Here is a 19,774-nt window from a genome sequence, read left to right as displayed (position 1 = left end):
AATTATTTTATATATGTATCTTCCCATGAAGACCAGTTGGTTAATTTGCATATAAAATACTATTAATGAACATTTTGATTTCTATAACTATGGGAATGTCAATCAATATAAAAGTTTATTTCTAGGATTCAGCCTTTGTAATAGCAAAGATTACTGGTATTTAGAAAGTAGAATGAGATTTATGGTTTTACTATGAATATTTTCTATAGATTTAAGTTGAGGAATTTACTGTTCTGCTTTTGTGGCTAAGGTTTTGTTATTTGTCTACCTATTGAAATTTGCTTGTTGAAGTTTACTTTGATGGTAAGAATTAATATAGATTGCTTTTATTTTAAAACTATTATAACTGTCTATAAGTCCCTAAGTTAAAAATCCCTTCCTGTAGTTAGAGTGTTTTATTCCTAAGGTGTTTTAGTTTCACATTTTTAAAAGATATTTTAGTGGATGGTAACTATTGCAATATGTTGGGATGGTACTGCATCATGCATTTATTTTGTGAGAGTCAGTAATCTTAATCTAAATCAGAGGTTGACAAAGAAAAATAGCAAGAACAAAAAAAACAAAAAAATAAATCAGAGGTTGACAAACTTTGGCTGCTAAGACTGGTTCTTATATTTTTGAAGGGCTATAAAAAAACAAAACACATTGGCCTGCAAATTTAAAATATTTACTATCTGGCCATTTATAGAAAAAGTTTGCCAACCCTGATCCAAGTTCATGTAATTTAAATTCTTAGTACTTGCTTTTTTTTTTTTTTTGGAAATGTTTCTGAAAATTTGTTTTAGAATTAACATTTGAAAATTGAAATGGTCAATCTCTTCTACAGAGAAGATGGTGAATTAGAAGATGGTGAAATAGATGATGCAGGATTTGAAGAAATACAAGAACAGGAATCAAAAGAAGATGAGAAGCAGAAAAATGAGAAAGCCTACAGAAAATCAAGAAAGAAACACAAGAAAGAAAGAGAGAAAAAAAAATCCAAAAGGAGAAAACGTGAGAAACATAAGGTTTGTTAGAATCTACTTTTTATTTTGTGGTAAATTTTTATGAAATGTAAAATACTGAAAATTAGAAAGCATAAATTATTGCCTATTTTCTTAGAAAACATGGAGTTTATATTTCTACTTATTTAATTAATGCATTTTGAACATGAATATTATATGAATTATCTTAAAGATTTAAAAGAATCAAGATAGCTCTGATGCAAATTAAAATATACTTGGTAAATTGTTTTAGTTGATGGAAGTTTGTAGGATGCTGAAGCTTAACGAAAGAAAGTTTCATTCTCTGCAGATGTATATTAACAGCACTGGCATTGCCCATCCATTAATTTTTTTTTTTTTTTTTGTATTTTTCTGAAGCTGGAAACGGGGAGAGACAGTCAGACAGACTCCCGCATGCGCCCGACCGGGATCCACCCGGCACGCCCACTAGGGGGCGACGCTCTGCCCACCAGGGGGCAATGCTCTGCCCCTCCGGGGCGTCACTCTGTTGCGACCAGAGCCACTCTAGCGCCTGGGGCAGAGGCCAAGGAGCCATCCCCAGCGCCCAGGCCATCTTTGTTCCAATGGAGCCTTGCTGCGGGAGGGGAAGAGAGAGACAGAGAGGAAGGAGAAGGGGAGAGGTGGAGAAGCAGATGGGCGCTTCTCCTGTGTGCCCTGGCCGGGAATTGAACCCTGGATTTCTGCACGCCAGGCGGACGCTCTACCACTGAGCCAACTGGCCAGGGCCGCCCATCCATTTATTGACACATATCATGTGCTTTCTGAGGAAATCTCTGTGCCGTGTGCTGGGGGTTATAATAATAAGTAAAGAGGTCTCTGTTCTTACAGAAATTACATTAAAAATGGAAGGAGAGAGGCAATAAACCAATGCAAAACAAATGCTAATAAGAAAACAGTGCTGAATAGATAATGGAATTGGGGCGGAGAAGAAGAGAAACCTAAAGTGACAGAGAACTTGGGATGGGTTCGTTTTTTGAAACTCCTGGAATTTCCCCCATAAAACAAAGCAGTTAAGATAGCAAGCCCAAAAACTCTTTGGCAACATCTACATATAAATGAAGCAACAGATTATCTCCACAAATGTCAAAAATACAAATGGATAAGATAACCACAAACTACTATGTAATAAAGCAGAGGGAAGGTCAAGGAACTTCCAGAAAACTTCAAATGGCAGAGTCCCCAGAGAACATGGAAACCCTGTGGGCCAGACTGGGAACAGCAGCAGAAGCTGAGTGGGGCTTCGTAGTCCCATTTCACATGTGAGTGTAAGAACACTACATAAATTGGATATGCTGGAATGGTCTGGGCCTGATGAACTCCTAATACTCACCAACCCAATCTCTTTCCTAGGACAGAGTCCCACACTGAGGAGGTAACTGCTAGGAGTAGAATCTAAACTGAGAGGACAAGCACACAGGGCCAAGGAAAGAAATAGGGGAGGCGTATATTAGAAAACACACAGCTATATTTTGTAATGCTTCATGCTAACAACAGAAGGAGCTAGGAAAGCTTTCTGGCCCATTCTTTTTTTTTTTTTTTTACATCTGAGCAACAGGATAGGGCCATGATTATATTTCCATACAAGTTATATTATAAAAGGAGAAAAACAGAGAGAACAACAGTCTTCCAGAAAAGAATGTTCATAAAACACATAAAAACTTTAACCTAATATTTCAAAGTGATAAAAAATTTTTTAAGAAAACAATACAAATTATGATCACACAGCATAAAAAGAACTTGGGAGAATGTCACTTGGTCATCTAGGAAAAAATATCAAATCCCTTATTAAAAAAGAAACCAGATTTATATAAAAAATTTTGATAACATTTTATGTCAGAAAATAATGTAAGCCATTTTAGGTAAAAATAAACTAATTCATACTTTACCCACGTTCTAGGGACCCTTTTTGGTGATGAGAAACCTTTATTTCCTTTAAGATTAAATTACACCTAAGATCTCTTTAGAGCAGAGGTCGGGAACCTATGGCTTGTGAGCCAGATGTGGCTCTTTTGATGGCTGCATCTGGCTCGCAGACAAATCTTTAATAAAAAAATAACATTAAAAATATAAAATATTCTCATGTATTACAATCCATTCATTTCCTATCGCTCATGTTCATGGTTGTGGGTGGCTGGAGCCAATCACAGCTGTCCTCCGGGACAATACCAAATTTTTATTAGATAATGTGTAATGTATATGGGTCGTTGTGAGGTCAGGAAGTAAACTTCCCTCCTTTTAATCAAGTAGTCAGCTAGCTAATTGCAGAAACCCTTTTGACGAAGAAGATGGCTAAAAGAAAAAAAGGTGAGGAGTATTATACTTTTCAGCAGGAATGGACAGAGGAATTCATCTTTGTGGAGAGAGCAGGTTCTGCAGTGTGTCTAATATGCAATGATAAAATTGCATCAATGAAACAGTCAAATATAAAGCGGCACTTCAACACATGCCATACTACATTTGCATTGAAATATCCAATGGGGGACAGCAGGAAGAAAGCATGTCAAGAGCTACTGTGCAGAGTGCAAGCTAGTCAGCAGCAACTCCGTGTTTGGACCCAACAAGTTGACTGGAATTCGGCTAGCTTTGCTGGTGCTTTAGCAATTGTGAAAAACGGAAAGCCATTCACAGATGGGGAGTATGCCAAACATTCATGCTTGATGTTGCCAATGAACTTTCTGACGACTTTTCGGATAAAGACAAGATAATCAAACGAATAAAAGACATGCCTCTATTGACAAGAACTGTTCACGATCGTACTATCATGATGGCAAATCAAATTGAGGCAACACAAGTGAAGGACATAAATGCAGCACCATTCTTTTCTCTTGCTTTGGATGAGTCAACAAATGTAAGCCATTTATCCCAGTTCAGCGTGATTGCAAGGTATGCTGTTGGTGACACACTACATGAGGAAAGTCTTGCTGTTTTGTCTATGAAAGAGACAACAAGAGGGGAGGATTTAGTCAAGTCTTTTATGGAGTTCGCTAAAGAAAAAAATCTACCGATGGATAAACTTATTTTGTTGTGTACTGATGGTGCTCCATGCATGGTGGGGAAAAACAGAGGATTAGTGAACATGAAAAGAGACCCATCCTAAGTTTTCACTGCATCTTATATCAGGAGGCGCTTTGTGCTCAGATGTGTGGCGAGCAGCTTGGTGAGGTGATGTCGCTGGTCATTTGGGTGGTCAACTTTATTGTTGACCGAGCTTTAAGTGATCGCCAGTTTAAAACACTGCTGGATGAAGTTGGCAGTAATTATCCTGGTCTGCTTCTGCACAGCAATGTGCGTTGGTTGTCAAGAGGGAGGTGCGAAATGGCTTGTCTGAGCGAAATCCGGACTTTTCTTGAAATGAAAAACATCGAGCATCCTGAGTTAGCTAACACTGAGTGGCCCCTGAAGTTCTGCTATCTCATGGACATGACTGAACATTTAAACCAGCTCAATGTGAAAATGCAGGCGTTGGAAATACAGTCTTATCCCTTCAACAAGCAGTGTTTGCATTTGAAAACAAGCTGGAACTCTTCATCGCCAACATTGAAACAGGTCGTTTACTACACTTTGAAAAACTGGGAGAGTTTAAAGATGCATGCACAGCAAGTGACCCTGCTCAACATCTTGATCTCCAGCAGCTAGCGGGCTTCACATCTAATCTCCTGCAGTCATTCAAAGCGCGCTTTGGAGAATTTCGTGAGCACACTTGTCTTTTTTTTTTTTTTACAGAGGCAGAGATAGACAGGGACAGACAGACAGGAATGGAGAGAGATGAGAAGCATCAATCGTCAGTTTCTCGTTGCACATTGCTACTTCTTAGTTGTTCATTGATTGCTTTCTCACATGTGCCTTGACCGTGGGCCTTCAGCAGACCGAGTAACCCCCTGCTGGAACCAGCGACCTTGGATCCAAGCTGGTGAGCTCTTTGCTCAAGCCCGATGAGCCCGCGCTCAAGCTGGCGACCTCGGGGTCTCGAACCTGGGTCCTTCCGCATCCCAGTCCGACGCTCTATCCACTGTGCCATCACCTGGTCAGGCCACTCGTCTTTTTAAGTTCATCACCCATCCATACAAGTGTGCAGTGACAGTGCTGACCTGAGTTACATACCCGGTGTCTCCATCAGAGATTTTGAGCTACAAGCTGCTGACCTGAAGGCTTCAGACATGTGAATGAATAAGTTCAAGTCACTGAATGAAGATTTGGAAAGACTTGCACGACAGCAAACAGAGTTGGCGAGCAAACACAAGTGGGGAGAAATGAAAAAACTTCAACCCACGGACCAACTGATTGTCAAAACTTGGAAAGCACTTCCTATCACATACCACACACTGCAACATGTGAGTATTGCTGTACTGATAACGTTTGGCTCTATGTATTCATGTGAGCAGTCTTTCTCACATCTAAAGAACATTAAGACCAACCTACAAATCACATTTAACGGATGGAAGTCTCAACGCCTGCATGAAGCTTAACCTCACCACGTATCAACCAGACTACAAAAGCCATCAGCAAAACCATGCAGCACCAGAAGTCGCATTAATGGTAAGAAGTACTTTATTCATCATTGGTTAGAACATCATTGGCATAACAACATTATTAAAAAGAATTCAGAGACTTACTGTACTTTAAAAGTGTTGGTCTTACATAAAATGCACACATTTACTTGTATTTAGTGTTAAACATATTGTATGGCTCTCACGGAATTACATTTTAAAATAGGTGGCATTAAAGGTTCCCGACCCCTGCTTTAGAGCATAGAGGTTTAGTATTTCCTGTTTGAAATCCTTGGACCAAAGGGATTAGGAGGAAAAATGCTGCCTTGAAGTCTCAGAGATGAGGGGAAGATACACTTTTCCTCAGAAAATTATGGATAAATTGGAGTGGTAGTGGCCTTTGGAGCAAGAAATTTTCAATTAACACTTCAGAACTTACTAGGATAATGTATCTATTGGTTAGCCCCTCTGGCTAAAGTAAGCTTATCTAGTTACTGGTTAAATATTCAAATAATGCAAATGTAAAATATTTGTTGTTTTTCTTCTTTTAGCATAATTCTCCATCTAGTGATGACAGTTCAGACTACAGCCTTGATTCAGATGTTGAACATGCAGAAAGTTCCCACAAAAAAAGAACTGGTTTTTACAGGGATTATGACATTCCATTTTCTCAGGTATTGCCTTTTTTATTGTAACAAATATACATAACATAAAATTTACCATTTTAGCCATTTTTAAATATGCAGTTCACTGGCATTATGTATATTCATAGTGTTGTGCAACCATCACCACTATATACTTTCAGAAATGTTTCATCATCTCAAACAGAAGCTTTGTTCTCATTAAGCAGTAAAACCTCATTTCCCTTCCCCCGACCCCTGAGAACCACTGTTCTCTCTGTCTCTATGAATTTGCCCACTCTGGGTACCTCATGTAGGTGGAATCATTTGTCCTTTTAATATCTGGCTTATCATACTTATAATTTCTTCAAAGTTCATCCACATTGTAATGTAGCATATGTCAGAATTTCCTTTTTAAGGCTGAATAATATTCCGTTGTATGTACCACATTTTGTTTGTCCACTATTCTTGGGTTGCTTCCACCTCTAGCTGTTCTGAATAATGGTGCTATGAACATGGGTTTATATTCAGAGGAGTGGAATTTATAGATGACCTGGTAATTCTATGCTTAACCTTTTGAGGAACCACCATACTGTTTCCCACAAAGGCAGTATCATTTTACATTCCCACCAACAGTGCTTGAGGTGTTCTGATTTCTACACATTTTTGTCATACTTTTTTTATAATAGCCTTCCTAATGGGTATGAAATGGTATGCATTTCAATGGTGTTGAGCTATTGCTTTTTTAAAAGTGGAAAAAATTAAACTTTGAAGTTTATTCTTTGCTTCTTGATATTTATGCTTTTTTTTTTTTTTTGCGAGAGGGACAGGCACAGGCAGAAAGGGAGAGAGATAAGAAGCATCAATTCTTCGTTGTGGAACCTTAGTTATTCATTGATTGCTTTCTCATATGTGCCTTGACTAGGGGGCTCCAGCAGAGTGAGTGACCCCTTGCTCAAGTCAGCGACCTTTAGGCTCAAGCCAGTGACCATGGGGTTATGTCTATGATCCCACGCTCAAGGGAGCAACCCCGCATTCAAGCTGGTGAGCTCATGCTCATGCCTGCGACCTTGGGATTTCGAACCTGGGTCCTCTGCCTCCCAGTCTGATGCTGTATCCACTGCATCACTGCCTGGTCAGACTATAAGATATATGCTTTAAAATATCATACATCATGTATTAGTGTGCTTCGGCTGCCTTAAGATAATAATATAGCCTGAGTAGATTAAACAACAGAAATTTATTTTCTCACAGTCTGGAGGCTGGAAGTTCAAGATCAAGGTGCCAGCGGGTCATTTCCTCTGAGGTTAAGGGAAGGAACTGTTTAGGCCTTTCTCCTTGGCTTGGAGATGGCCACCTTCTTGCTACAGTGGCCATCCCTCTGTGCACCATGCACCCCTGGTATCTCTCTGCAGGTCCGAATTTCCTCTGATAAGGGCATCAGCCATACTGGATCAGGGCCTACCCTAACAGCTTCATTTTAACTTAATCACACTTTAAGGGCCTGATCTCCAAATACAGTCATATTGTGAGGTACTGGGAGTTAGGACTTAAACAGAGTTTTGTGACATCTATCTCTTGAAAGCAAAAATTATTTGAAGTGTTTTAAACAAAACATTTTAAAACAACACGATAAATGTATCTTTCTTAAGTATGTTGCTGTATGAACAAAGTCTTCGGTTTAAAAATTAGTTTGTACTAGAAAGATCAGGATACTCTCAGGAGCACTGGGGAGTGTTCAGGTCATTGTGCTCCTATTTGAAAAACCCCAGACTTTTTAGGTTTAGTTTCTGCCAATATGTCTGTGCTTGCTTGAAAGTGCTGTATTTTTTCACCTAATTCGGTTTTCCAATCTCTTGTGAGCGTAGAAAGTACATTACTATGTCTATTAAGAGTTCTTTCTGTTGTCTTCAATTTCTCTACTGCTGTCTTTTTAGTTGAGGTTGCTCCATGACCATTGAATAAACAGGTTTTAATAAAATTTTCTTCTTTTAAACTTTGAAAAGAATTATACCCTTGTTAATAATTTTATCTAGTTAAGTACATATGTATTAGAATACATATTTGTATATGTATACGTATATACTTAATGTGTCTAGTGATTTTGGAGTGAATGGTACTGCCATTTCTCAGAACATGTAAACAATTGTTCATTAGAATTATTTTTACTACTGACAAAATTTTTAAATTAGTCCTAATTCAGCAAACACTGATATGGTACCTAAATATCACCGTTTGCAGTTGGATTTATTTTTTACAAATAGTCTAAAGTCATTTGGAGACTCTTCTAATGAATGAAAAATGCTCTGGATGGGCATTGCTATTTCAGAAAATATCAGGTAATGAGATTTATAAGCTCTTGATTCATAAGCTGTCACTAAAAGTAATCTCAAAAGAGGAGATACAGAATATTTAAAACAGTGGCAGAAGTACTGTAATAAGGACACAGCCTTCTCTGGGACCACTGTAAAGGACAGGAGCAGACTGTATGTAAAAACAAGAGTATATTTACTTTAAGTGATTCATATTTTCTTAAACTGTATAGTTATTGTCATTATATTGACTACTGTATATTCCTACAGTTACAGTGTAATTATTTTATTTATTTATTTATTTAGTATTTTTCCAAAGTTAGAAGTGGGAGGCAGTCAGACAGATTTCCACATGCACCCGACTGGAATCCACCCAGCATGCCCACCAGGGGCGATAATCTGCCCATCTGGGAGCCACTCTGTTGTGGCTGGAGCCATTCTAGCGCCTGAGGTGGAGGACACGAAGCTGTCCTCAGCGCCTGGGCCAACTTTGCTCCAATGGAGCCTTGGCTGTGGGAGGGGATGAGAGAGGCAGAGAGGAAGGAGAGGAGGAGGGTGGAGAAGCAGATGGGTGCTTCTCCTGTGTGCCCTGACTGGGAATTGAACCCGAGACTTCCACACGGCTGGCCAATGCTCTACGGGTGAGCCAACAGGCCAAGGCTGTAATTATTTTTGTTTCAAGAATTCAGTTAAGGAAATTAAGAAAAAGGATGATTGTTTATAGGTACCCACATTTCATTTCCATTGCTCTTCTGAGTGTCAGTCTGGTATCATTTTCTTTTAACCTGAAGTACTTCACTTTAGTCTTGTATTAGCATTTCTTATAGTGCAGGTTTGCTGTCAATAAATTCTCTCAGCTTTTATTTATTAGAAAATTGTTTCACTCTATTTTAATAACTTTTATTTTGTCATAAAGGCTTTTAGGATAGCTGCCAGCATGGCACTCCTGTGTGTCTTTCACCCAGGTATTTCCAGTGCTTAACATTTCACTGCACGTACGTTGCTTTGTCCTTCATCTCTCTTCTCTCCTCTTCTCTTCAGAGGATCTAATTTACCTTTAAGCCCATCTGTTAGGTTACTCATTTCAGTTTTTGTATTTTCCAGTCCAGAAATTTATTTGATTCCTTTTCAGATCTTCAAAATAATTTTTATAGTTTCTAGTTCCCTGCTGAAATTCTCATGTCTTTTAGTTGAATGTTAACAAGCACAGATATTTTAATATATATGTCATATAAATTCAAATATCTGGAGTCTATATTTCTACAACCTGTTGCTTTTGTGGTTTTCTTTCATGAGATCATGTCTCATATGCCTGGGTTGTTATTTCTTTTGTTTTGTAGTGTGTGCTGATACGATGCATTTTATAGGGATCTTTTCAGGCCTTAGGATGATGTTCATTTCCTCCAGAGAGGCTTTTCACTTGTTCCTGTTACTTCCTAGTGGCCTGTACAAACTTTATTCCAGTGTCAGGATTTGAGAGTTTTTTGGGCCACTTAATGAATTAAGGTTGGACTGCATGCAGCCTCTGAATCACATTTTGAGATTCTCCTAAAATTAGAGGATGGGGGGGGACGTGGTAAGACTTCTGCTTTTTCCAGACTCTGGACTCCCTTTTGTTTCCATGGATCAAAAGAATAATCAGAAATGCTGTTGGACCTTTCAGCTGGTATTTCATGATAGGCTGATGCTCTCAGAGCAATAATAGCTGCAAATGCTGCTCACTTGGGTCTGTCATCTGCTCCATGGATAACAACCCATACACTAACTGTTAGCTCTCTGATGGCTACAATGGACTTGAAAAAAATATATGGTCTATCATTTCTATGTTTTTTAGGAGAAAAATTAATTGCTCTAAATTAATTGCCTAGTCTGCCATTAGGAAAAGAGAAAGTTCAGTACCATTTATTTCATCCACATATGCTTTATATGTAGTTGACCTGCTAAGATTAGAAAATTCCCTAAGTACATCCTAAAAATCCCTTTTTCTTATAAAACAGGTATCTATTATATGTCTATAAATTCACAGGCCAAAAATAGAATATAGTATTAACATTGGAGGATTTAATATATCTTCCCTTTTCCTTATCTTTGTCCAAGGCCTCCTGGTCCCTTACTTCATGTTCACAGAGATTGCCATAGGCCAGTTCCTGTTTGGCAGAAAAGAACATTCTGGCAGTGTAAATGGCCTAACAATCAGTCAGCACAGTGGTAGAAGAAACTATATCCTGTGGTAGAATTTATAGTCTTTGTCATTTCTATTTTTTTTTTCAGGAGGGCTTTAAAAAACACTTGCTAGATCCTTGCTGGTGAGTGTGTTTTGTTCATTCAGGTGATGAATGTGTGCAGCATAAGGAGATATTTTCCTATAGCACTAATGGGGCTACACTATAGCCAGCTTGGACGGCATTCTGACCCTCAGGAAACCACATTAGAATTCCTGTGTGCAAGGAGCCCTGAGACAGGATGTTTGCATGATTATGGAGCTCTTAGAAATATTTGCAATTGGAAAAACTAGGGAAGGGATAAATTGAGAGCTGAAGATTCTATTTTAAAACTAGGAATATGAAGATTATGAAAAATCAGAATTGAATTAATAAAAGCTTTTGTGACAAACATCAGATCTTTTTTTTTAATTTTTTTAATTTTTATTTATTTATTTATTTTTACAGGGACAGATAGAGAGTCAGAGAGAGGGATAGATAGGGACAGACAGACAGAAATGGAGAGAGATGAGAAGCATCAATCATCAGTTTTTTGTTGGGACTCCTTAGTTGTTCATCGATTGCTTTTTCATATGTGCCTTGACCGTGGGCCTTCAGCAGACCGAGTAACCCCTTGCTCGAGCCAGCGACCTTGGGTCCAAGCTGGTGAGCTTTTTTGAGCTCAAGCCAGATGAGCCCGCACTCAAGCTGGCAACCTCGGGATCTCGAACCTGGGTCCTTCCACATCCCAGTCTGACGCTCTATTCACTGTGCCACCACCTGTTCAGGCACAAATATCAGATCTTTAGGGAAAAATTCATACTCACCCAATAAAAGTAATTTTTAGTCTTAAAGCATTGGAATATATTATCAAAGCATTAATTAATTATATTTTTATAAAAGGAAGTATAGGCAACATTAAACTAATTAATCTTTAACTTAATTTAAGCAATTATTTTTTGTTTTATTTAATTGGTTTTTTAGAAAATATCAGAAACACTGCCTTTTGACTATAATTTTGATTCCACTTCTAAATTTCTGAAGTGCTAGACTGAGAACAGTTTATAAACTTTAGAAGTAGTAATTAAAACAAGTGAAAATCTAATAGAGTATCTTCAAAATTTAAAACTGATGAGCTAATTGTTTTCTTGATTGCATTAGTTACATATTTTTCTTTATTTTATAATTACTAAAAAGATCTTAATATTGCTCTGCATTTTATTAAAAACACATGGCCCCATGATGGTGTTCCACCAGGGCAGTATTTACATATCACATTTTAAATGTACTAAGCTGAAGATGAATGATGGTCTGGGTTTTTGTGGATTCTCAAGTGTAATTATATGCAATCTTTTTCTTGCTTTCTTATAAAAAATTGACAGAAGATTTGCTAGAACTAATTAAAATGTTTCAGTGGATAGAGATAGGCTTGGATACTATCATTAAATAAACTTCGAGGACTAAAGTGTGTTCTTTGTTTTCATATGCTTTAGTAAAAGAAGCAATCAAGTTAATGTATATTGTAATAGTTCCTACTAAGCAATTTATTTACTATGTATATAGACCTCAGATATAAACATTTTCTTTTTATAAAATTTTCCAAACATACATCTTTTTATTAAATATAATATGCTTAAGCATGTAATTAGAGAATTTTTCAATATTAGGAGATTATATATATATTTCCTACCCTTCTCCCAAGCTATTTTACTATCTTTTCCTTATTTTCAAAAAGACCTTTTATATTATTTTGGAAAGGGAATGAATTCACATATGATGGTGTGGATATTTTTTTGAAGTATCCTGTGTGTACAAATGTTGAGACATGGGACATGGAAAGCAAAAAAGTGATTAAAACATACCAGCAAGGATTGTTGAACATTATGAAATTTGATAATATCTGAGTAGGATTTATTTTTTTAACTTAGTTTTACTTATTTATTTTTACTTTTTTAAATGTTTCTTTTGTTGATTTTAGAGAGAGAAAAGGAGAGAGAGAGAGACAGGAACATTGATCTATTCCCAATATGTGCCCTGACTGGGGATCAAAATAGCAACCTCTGTGCTTTAGGAAAAGCTATAACCAACTGAGTGGTGTAGCCAGGGCTGAACTTAGTTTTAAATAGTATGCTAGATGAGTAGTAACCAAGAAGCAGAACTAATAACTATCTCCTTTCTCCTAACTTTCTGGGGGAGAAAGATGTCAGTTTCTGTATTGCACTGAAAAATCCTAATAGTGTTGTCCATTTTCACTTAGCATGGACATATATCAGGAAGCTACATGACATCGAGGAAGAGTCAACAAAACAAAAAATTTAAAAGTAAAGAATATGGTGAGTACAGTACCTACAGTGATGACAACTTTGGTAACTACAGTGATGACAACTTCGGTAACTACAGTCAAGAAACAGAGGAGGATTTTGCCAGTCATCTGAAACAGTACAGACAAGCTAAAGAACCCTCCAGTATTGCTTTAGGATCATCATTTTCTAAAGAAACAGGGAAAAAACCAAGAATGAAAGGAATCCAGCAAGGTAAGTGAAATTGTCAATCTTTTTGAATATGAGAGCTTATTAAAAAGGTAGCTGTGGAATGAAAGCTTCATTGCTTAGCCTCTTCTCAATATCAGCTTATTCTTGTGGTTCCTGAATTTGTTTTTATTTATTTTGTAGGCCTTGAGGTCAAGAATCTACAAATATTTCAATCTGTATAATATTTTAATATTTGAATTTAAAACATAACTTAGAATTTAAAAAGTATATAAAAGTATAAAATAGTTTTCCTATTATGTTTTTCTCTTCCCTTCTATATGTTATCAGTATACTGTTAAAAAAAATAATCTACCTTTTCCCATTGTCTCTGTTGCTCTTAGTATATATATTACTTTATAGTTTTTAGACCTATAAGGACAGAATTCTGGGAACCATTCTTTTGTTAGGCTTTAAAATATGGTGATTGTTTTTGCTATGCAAGTGTACTTAGGACTATGGATATCCTTTAAAATTGGAAATAAGAACATAATCTAAACAAATTTATGGTCATCACCTATTCATCTGCTCTGTTGAGACATATCCCTGGAGAGATCAGGGCAAATTGCCATAAAAACTGTGGGTCACGTAAGGGTCAAATCAAGCTTAAGAAATGTCCAGTCAGTGTATCTGGCCCAAGAAAACTGGAGGAAGATGGTGCTGAAGATAAATAGTGGGCACCCAAACTCTGTGTGCCCATCCTTTTATTATTGTTGAGAAAAGGAGTCAGCTGTAAGTAAATTTGGATATTTCTATGTTTTTTAAATTTTGATTTCCTAGCATAATTCCTTTGAAAAATAATGAAGCTAGGCTTTGCTGAGCTGAAGAGAAAGGAATTTGCCTGTGCATCTGCTACTGTAATTATGTCCATTCCTGGAGTCAAACAGTAGTGTGACGATAACTCCACATGAGAGTAGCAAGAATGTGGAGACCTCCTCATCCCTTCCTACTGGGGTTTTTCTGTCAGGCTTTATCTGTTTGTGCTGTTAAAAGAACTGAGTGCTGCGTCTTATTTTTGACATTTATTTTCCCCTGGATTATGACAGGAATGTATGGTCAAATGCAGAAAACATTTTCTGTGTGTAGACAAGATAACCCAGTAAAGATCAAAGATAAAATAATTTGAATTCTTACATCCAGAGATAATTACTTTAACATTTTTGGTGTACACTTGCAGAATTTTTCTGACAATTTTTTTTTTTTGGAAAAACTGTTGATACTGTGGTAATTTGGTGTTTTCTCCCTTAACTTCAAATTATATCTCATTCTTGTGTTAATGAGTAGATTTTAATGCCTGCGTATCTATTCAGTTAAATAGATATACAATAATTTGTCTAACAAATTGATAGGTTTATTTGATAGTAATTATATGAGATTTAAGCTGCCCCCAGTTTTTTAAAATTTCTGTCATTCATATTTATATATATCTCAGAAAACATTTTTGTAAGCATTTTTTCTTTTTAAAAATTAATTTCTTAAAGCAAGAGGAGGAGAGAGAGAAAGAGGCAGAAAGAGAGAAAGAGAGATTGATTTATTGTTCTACTTATGTATGAATTCATTAGTTGATTCTTGTATGTGCCCCAACTGGGGATCAAATCTGTAGCCTTGGCATGTCAGGATGAGGTTCTAACCAACTGAACTACTTGGCCAGGGTTGGGAAATGTTTCTCTCAAGAATAAATTTTGAAATATAGAATTGAGTCAAAAGACATAGACACACATTTGAAGATTTTTGATTCATATATCAAGTTTATATCCAAAGAGGTGAGGTACCAGTTTTATAACATACTGCTAGTGTGTGAAAATACTAAACTCTCTAGTCCCTACTCACACTATTCTTTGAAATGAATACTGGTATGTTGTTGTTGTTGTTATTATTATTATTATTTAGCACATGAGAGACAGACAGGAAGGAAGGGAGATGAGAAGCGTCACCTCATAGTTGCGGCACCTTAGTTGTTCATTGCTTGCTTCTCATATGTGCCTTGACCAGAGGGCTCCAGCCAAGGCAGTGACCCCTTGCTCAAGCCAGCAAACCTGGCTCAAGCCAGTAACCTTGGGCTTTAAGCCAGTGACCTTTGGGTTCAAGCCAGTGACCATGGAATCATGTCTATGATCCCATACTCAAAGCAAGCAACCCTGTGCTCAAGCTGGTGAGTTCATGCTCAAGCTGGATGAGCCTGCATTTAAGCCAGCAACCTCAGGGTTTTGAACCTGGATCCTCAGTGTCCCAAGCTGATGCTCTATCCACTGTGCCACCACCTGGTCAGGGCTGGTATGTTATTTTTAAATTTTAATTTATTTTAATGAGGTAAAACATTTTTCCATGTATTTATTGATTTAAGTTTTTCTTGTAGATTTAAGATGGTTAGAAGATGTATTAGTTCAATTAGAAGTCATTTTTTAAATTAGAAGTCATTAGTAAATAAGAAGTCATGTTGTCATTTAACTTCCTACCCTATTATATAATTTTTGCTATTTGAGTATCTTTTTAGATACTTTTAAATAACAAGGGGTTCAAAAGTAAAAGACAAGTACAGTATAAATTTTACTTGGAGATATATGTGTTATATACTCAAAATTATCAATAGAAACTCAATTCACTATAAATTAACCACTGATACCTACAAAATCTTTCATAGAGATGAATATAATATTTAAATCTCTAAAAAAGAGAAAGCCTTATTAATTGCTTGTTCTAAGAAAATTTGAAAAGTGTGAAACTGAATTGAGTTCTCTAGCCATGTACATCCTTGTTTCTTGCCTTCCTTATGTTGTTAACATCCTTTATGAAGGTAGTTGGTTAGAGCATCATCTCCATAAGCCAAAGTTGTAGGTTCAGTACCTGGTCAGGGCACATATAAGCATCACCAAGTGAATGCATAAATAAGTAGTATGACAAATCGATGTTTCCCTCTTCTCTCTCTAAAATCAATAAATAAAAATATTTAAGGAAATAAAAGAATAAGACGTACCCATGAAGTAAAATATAAAGATTGAATTAATTTTTTTAATTGACTTTAGAGGGAAGGATGCACTGTACATTGTAGACTATTAAAATAAGCTGTTTTCTATAAACTAATATATTGAAAAGTATGCTGTTTTTCTGTAATATTTGAAGTACATTTTAACTTCTATAGGTATTGAACAGAGAGTTAAAAGTTTTAATGTATGTCGTGGACGAGTTTTGCCGAAGAAAATCAAATGCAAAGACCGTGGCGGAAGAGTCAGTAAAGGGTCCAGTATGTTTTCAGGAATGGATGACTTTCAAGAGGTACTGAGAGTTTATACATAATGAGGAGAGTAGCCTCTCCATCTTTTAACCTATTGGGCTACAAAGAAAGTATGATAATTTTAATGCTACTCTTCTAGTAAATGAAACATTCCCAGTTCAGGATCAAATGAATATAAATAAATTAAAAAAAAAAGAATTACTTTTTAGTCATGATTCTAACATAGAGATATAAATTTAGGTGACTTCAGAATAATATAGGTATGTTTGAAAGCAGAAATGTGTTCTCTCTTTCCTTTCCTAGGAGTCATCTTCCCCAGATGCAATGGCAATAGAATGGTAATAGCTCAGTATGTGGCAGGGCCAAGAAAGGAGAGAGTGGTAGATTAATTTACTAGAGTTGAAAGCATTGAAAGAAAACAAAAGGAGATACAAATAGTTGGAAATATGAATTTATGAACCATGTGTATGGTAGATATCAAATAAATATATATTGAATTGAAATCTAACATATACATTTTAATTGTGTAGCAATTCTGTATTCTGCCACAGTTCCAGGGAAGTCTGATTGAATTTACAGAACAAATATGGGTTATAAAGCTGCAAGCTTGTTTGAGATTAAGGGCATAGCAATATATTGTACTTATAAATGCTTGGTTTGCTGATCTCTGGGCTTAAAGGTAATGGGTGAAGGTTTCTTTATATGTACTCCTTAATATACTGTTCAGGAAAATGTTACTAGGTTTGGCCTGAAAAAGGAACTGCGGGCTCAGATGAATTTGTGAAACATAGCACGACACTCTTCTCATAGGGTTTCTCAGTCAGCATTAACATGTTAAAAGCTCTGGGCAGGTTAGGCACAAAAAAGCCTGTTTCACATTCCATGGAATAGCAGCTTGAAATAAGTCTAGGATTTCAGGGTGATTCTAACCTGCCTGCCCATCTTCCTATACCAGTAGACTTCTAGAATGTCTTGCTCTCCCTAGACCAAATTAGTATGAATACTTTCTTTTACATGCATTGAAACTTCCAGGAAAGCATGACTTCAGGCAAGTTGCTTCCTGTCTGTGAACTTCAGTTTGCTTAATCAGTAAAACGAGAGCACATTCGGTATTCAATTAACTCTTAAGGGCCCCTTCAAGCACTAACATTTTTACAAGTCTGGGCTGCAACTAAAAGATTCTTTATTGTGTAATAGGAAATCAGAAAAAATTATTTCTTTTGCATTAATTTGATTTAGACTATCTTTTATTTATCAAGATTAAAACAGGTCATCAACTATGTCAGATTATGTGTTGTCATGAGAGAGTTCTTGTGACCTTGGCGGAGAGTGCTCATGTTCAGGCCCTTCCAGGGTCAAGTGGGCATGCTGAGTGGCCAGCACAGATCCATTTCATCCTGGCCTTCAGGGAACAGAAGAGCCCCAGAGGCCAGATAAATTCAGGGATACCTGCACATCTACACTAATTTCTCTGAAAATTCAAGGGTAGTCACAGAACAAGCAAACTTTTAACAGATTTTAAAGAAATTAATTTTGTTGGCTATAAAATTCTTAAAGTTTTTTTAGTCTTTAGAGTAGGCATTAAATTTTCTTAAATATGTGTTCTTTTCTTGGCAGATCCTTCCATTTCTCCTTACGTACATATTTTAAATCGTTTATGTTCTTGTTTCTTGTGCCAACATAATACATCCTCTAGAGTAAATAAAGCAAAATGACCCAGTAGTGGTTTGGGTTTTCCTCTTTCCCTCCACCTTCCACTTCTCTCTTTCTTTCTTGATATGTGTTTTCTTAAGATGTGTGTGAGAGTACAGAGTTCTATCCTGACTCTGCTAAGTTCTCTCAGTAACTTCTTTAATCTGCAGTTTTCATGTTTGTCCAATGAGGGTGACGAACCAGATTACTTCTGTGGTTCTTCCAGCTCTTACATAATAAGAGGACATTTGTCGTTCTTCTGTAGGCTCAAACTTCAAAGATCACATCTTCTAGGCACTCAATTTTGTCCTAAAATTTTGTTAAAGTTGCTTATATTTTCTAGAATGCCTTTATTATAGTTAGGTTTCATAGTTATGGATACTGAGATACTTTCTACTCATTTAAGTAGAACTAAGCTGTGAAAAAAACCAACAAACCATAATCCTATATTAAAACACTGAAGCCTGACCAGGTGGTGGCGCAGTGGATAGAGCATTGAACTGGGATGCAGAGGACCCAGGTTCGAAATGCCAAGGTTGCTGGCTTGAGCATGCGCTTACCAGCTTGATTGCAGGGTTGCTGGCGTGAGTGTGGGATCATAGACATGACCCCATGGTCACTGGCTTGAGCCCAAAGGTCCCTAGCTTGAGCCCAAGGTTGCTGGCTTGAGCAAGGGGTCACTTGCTCTTCTGTAGCCTCCCTAGTCAAGGCACATATGAGAAAGCAGCCAATGAACAACTAAGGTGCCGCAACGAAGAATTGATGCTTCTCATCTCTCTCCCTTCCTGTCTGTCTGTCCCTATCTATCCCTCTCTCCGTCTGTCTCTCTATCTCTGTCACACACACAAAAAACAAAACACTGAGACATATCATTAGAAAGTAATATAGACCAACAAAGAGTAAGTTATTAATAAAACGTAGGTGTACTTGGTGCATTTTTCAGGGGATTTTTTGGTGATAATCACCAGATATTTTTACTGTTTCATTTCAGAGTTACACAGCTCAAGTTGGCTCACTGACTTTGCATAGTGAACTCTCTTTGGCTATTTTATTACGGCCACAATTCTTGGTACAGACAGTGTATGTGAGCTGGTCATTTATATCTGCTTTTCTATGTGAGCCTAGATAGAGAAAATGCTTGTAAGTCAGATTTACATAGATTTAAGATATTTAAAACAATCCTATAAGAGTATGTATAAGCGATTTTGTTGTGCTTTCCTGGGGCAATTTAGGTATACTTATATTTTTTAAAAGATTCTCTAGGATTAACTGTGCTTTTAAAAGGAATTCTTATTGTAAAATACCTACTTAAGTTGTGAGCACTGAGGATCAGATCTAAGTCTAGCCATCTGTTATCCCAAGTGTTTGCTGTAAGGCAATTTCTATGTTCAGTAGGTTGTGCAACATTGTTCTCTGTCTTCTAGTAAATTGAGAGAGAAGGGAAAACTGGAATCAAATCAGAAGAGCAAATAGTCACTGTGCTTCTATAGTGCTCCAGGCACTGCATGCTGGGTGCTGGAGAACAGTGCTATTTTGTGGCCTCACGAAGGACAGTCCTTAGCATGGCCAAGCACCATGCCATTGTGCCTCAGTTGTCTCAGTCATCTCAGGCTGAGGGGCTGAGAACCAAGGAAAACAAGAAAGGCTGCGAGATTTTCCATCATATACATTTTTCCCTTCATTTTTAAAAAATTTATA

The 19,774-nt window shown here is 36.9% G+C and overlaps 1 protein-coding gene across 2 annotated transcripts in view; it reads left to right on the top strand.

The window, feature by feature from the left end:
* ZC3H6 (zinc finger CCCH-type containing 6) overlaps positions 1–19,774 on the top strand; it is a 61,062-nt gene that overhangs the window by 23,980 nt on the left and 17,308 nt on the right. For both annotated transcript variants that reach the window (XM_066377733.1, XM_066377732.1), the window contains exons 2-5: positions 827–1,007; positions 6,043–6,165; positions 12,882–13,158; positions 16,292–16,425. In XM_066377733.1, the coding sequence (XP_066233830.1) occupies positions 12,906–13,158; positions 16,292–16,425 (387 nt within the window). In that variant the 5' untranslated portion in view covers positions 827–1,007; positions 6,043–6,165; positions 12,882–12,905. The remainder of the gene's footprint in view (positions 1–826; positions 1,008–6,042; positions 6,166–12,881; positions 13,159–16,291; positions 16,426–19,774) is intronic.

The sequence above is a fragment of the Saccopteryx leptura genome, chromosome 3 (genome assembly GCF_036850995.1).
Source record: "Saccopteryx leptura isolate mSacLep1 chromosome 3, mSacLep1_pri_phased_curated, whole genome shotgun sequence".
Taxonomy (NCBI): domain Eukaryota; kingdom Metazoa; phylum Chordata; class Mammalia; order Chiroptera; family Emballonuridae; genus Saccopteryx; species Saccopteryx leptura.
Note: the sequence above shows the minus strand (reverse complement) of the source record. Positions and strands in the feature narration are given on the sequence as shown.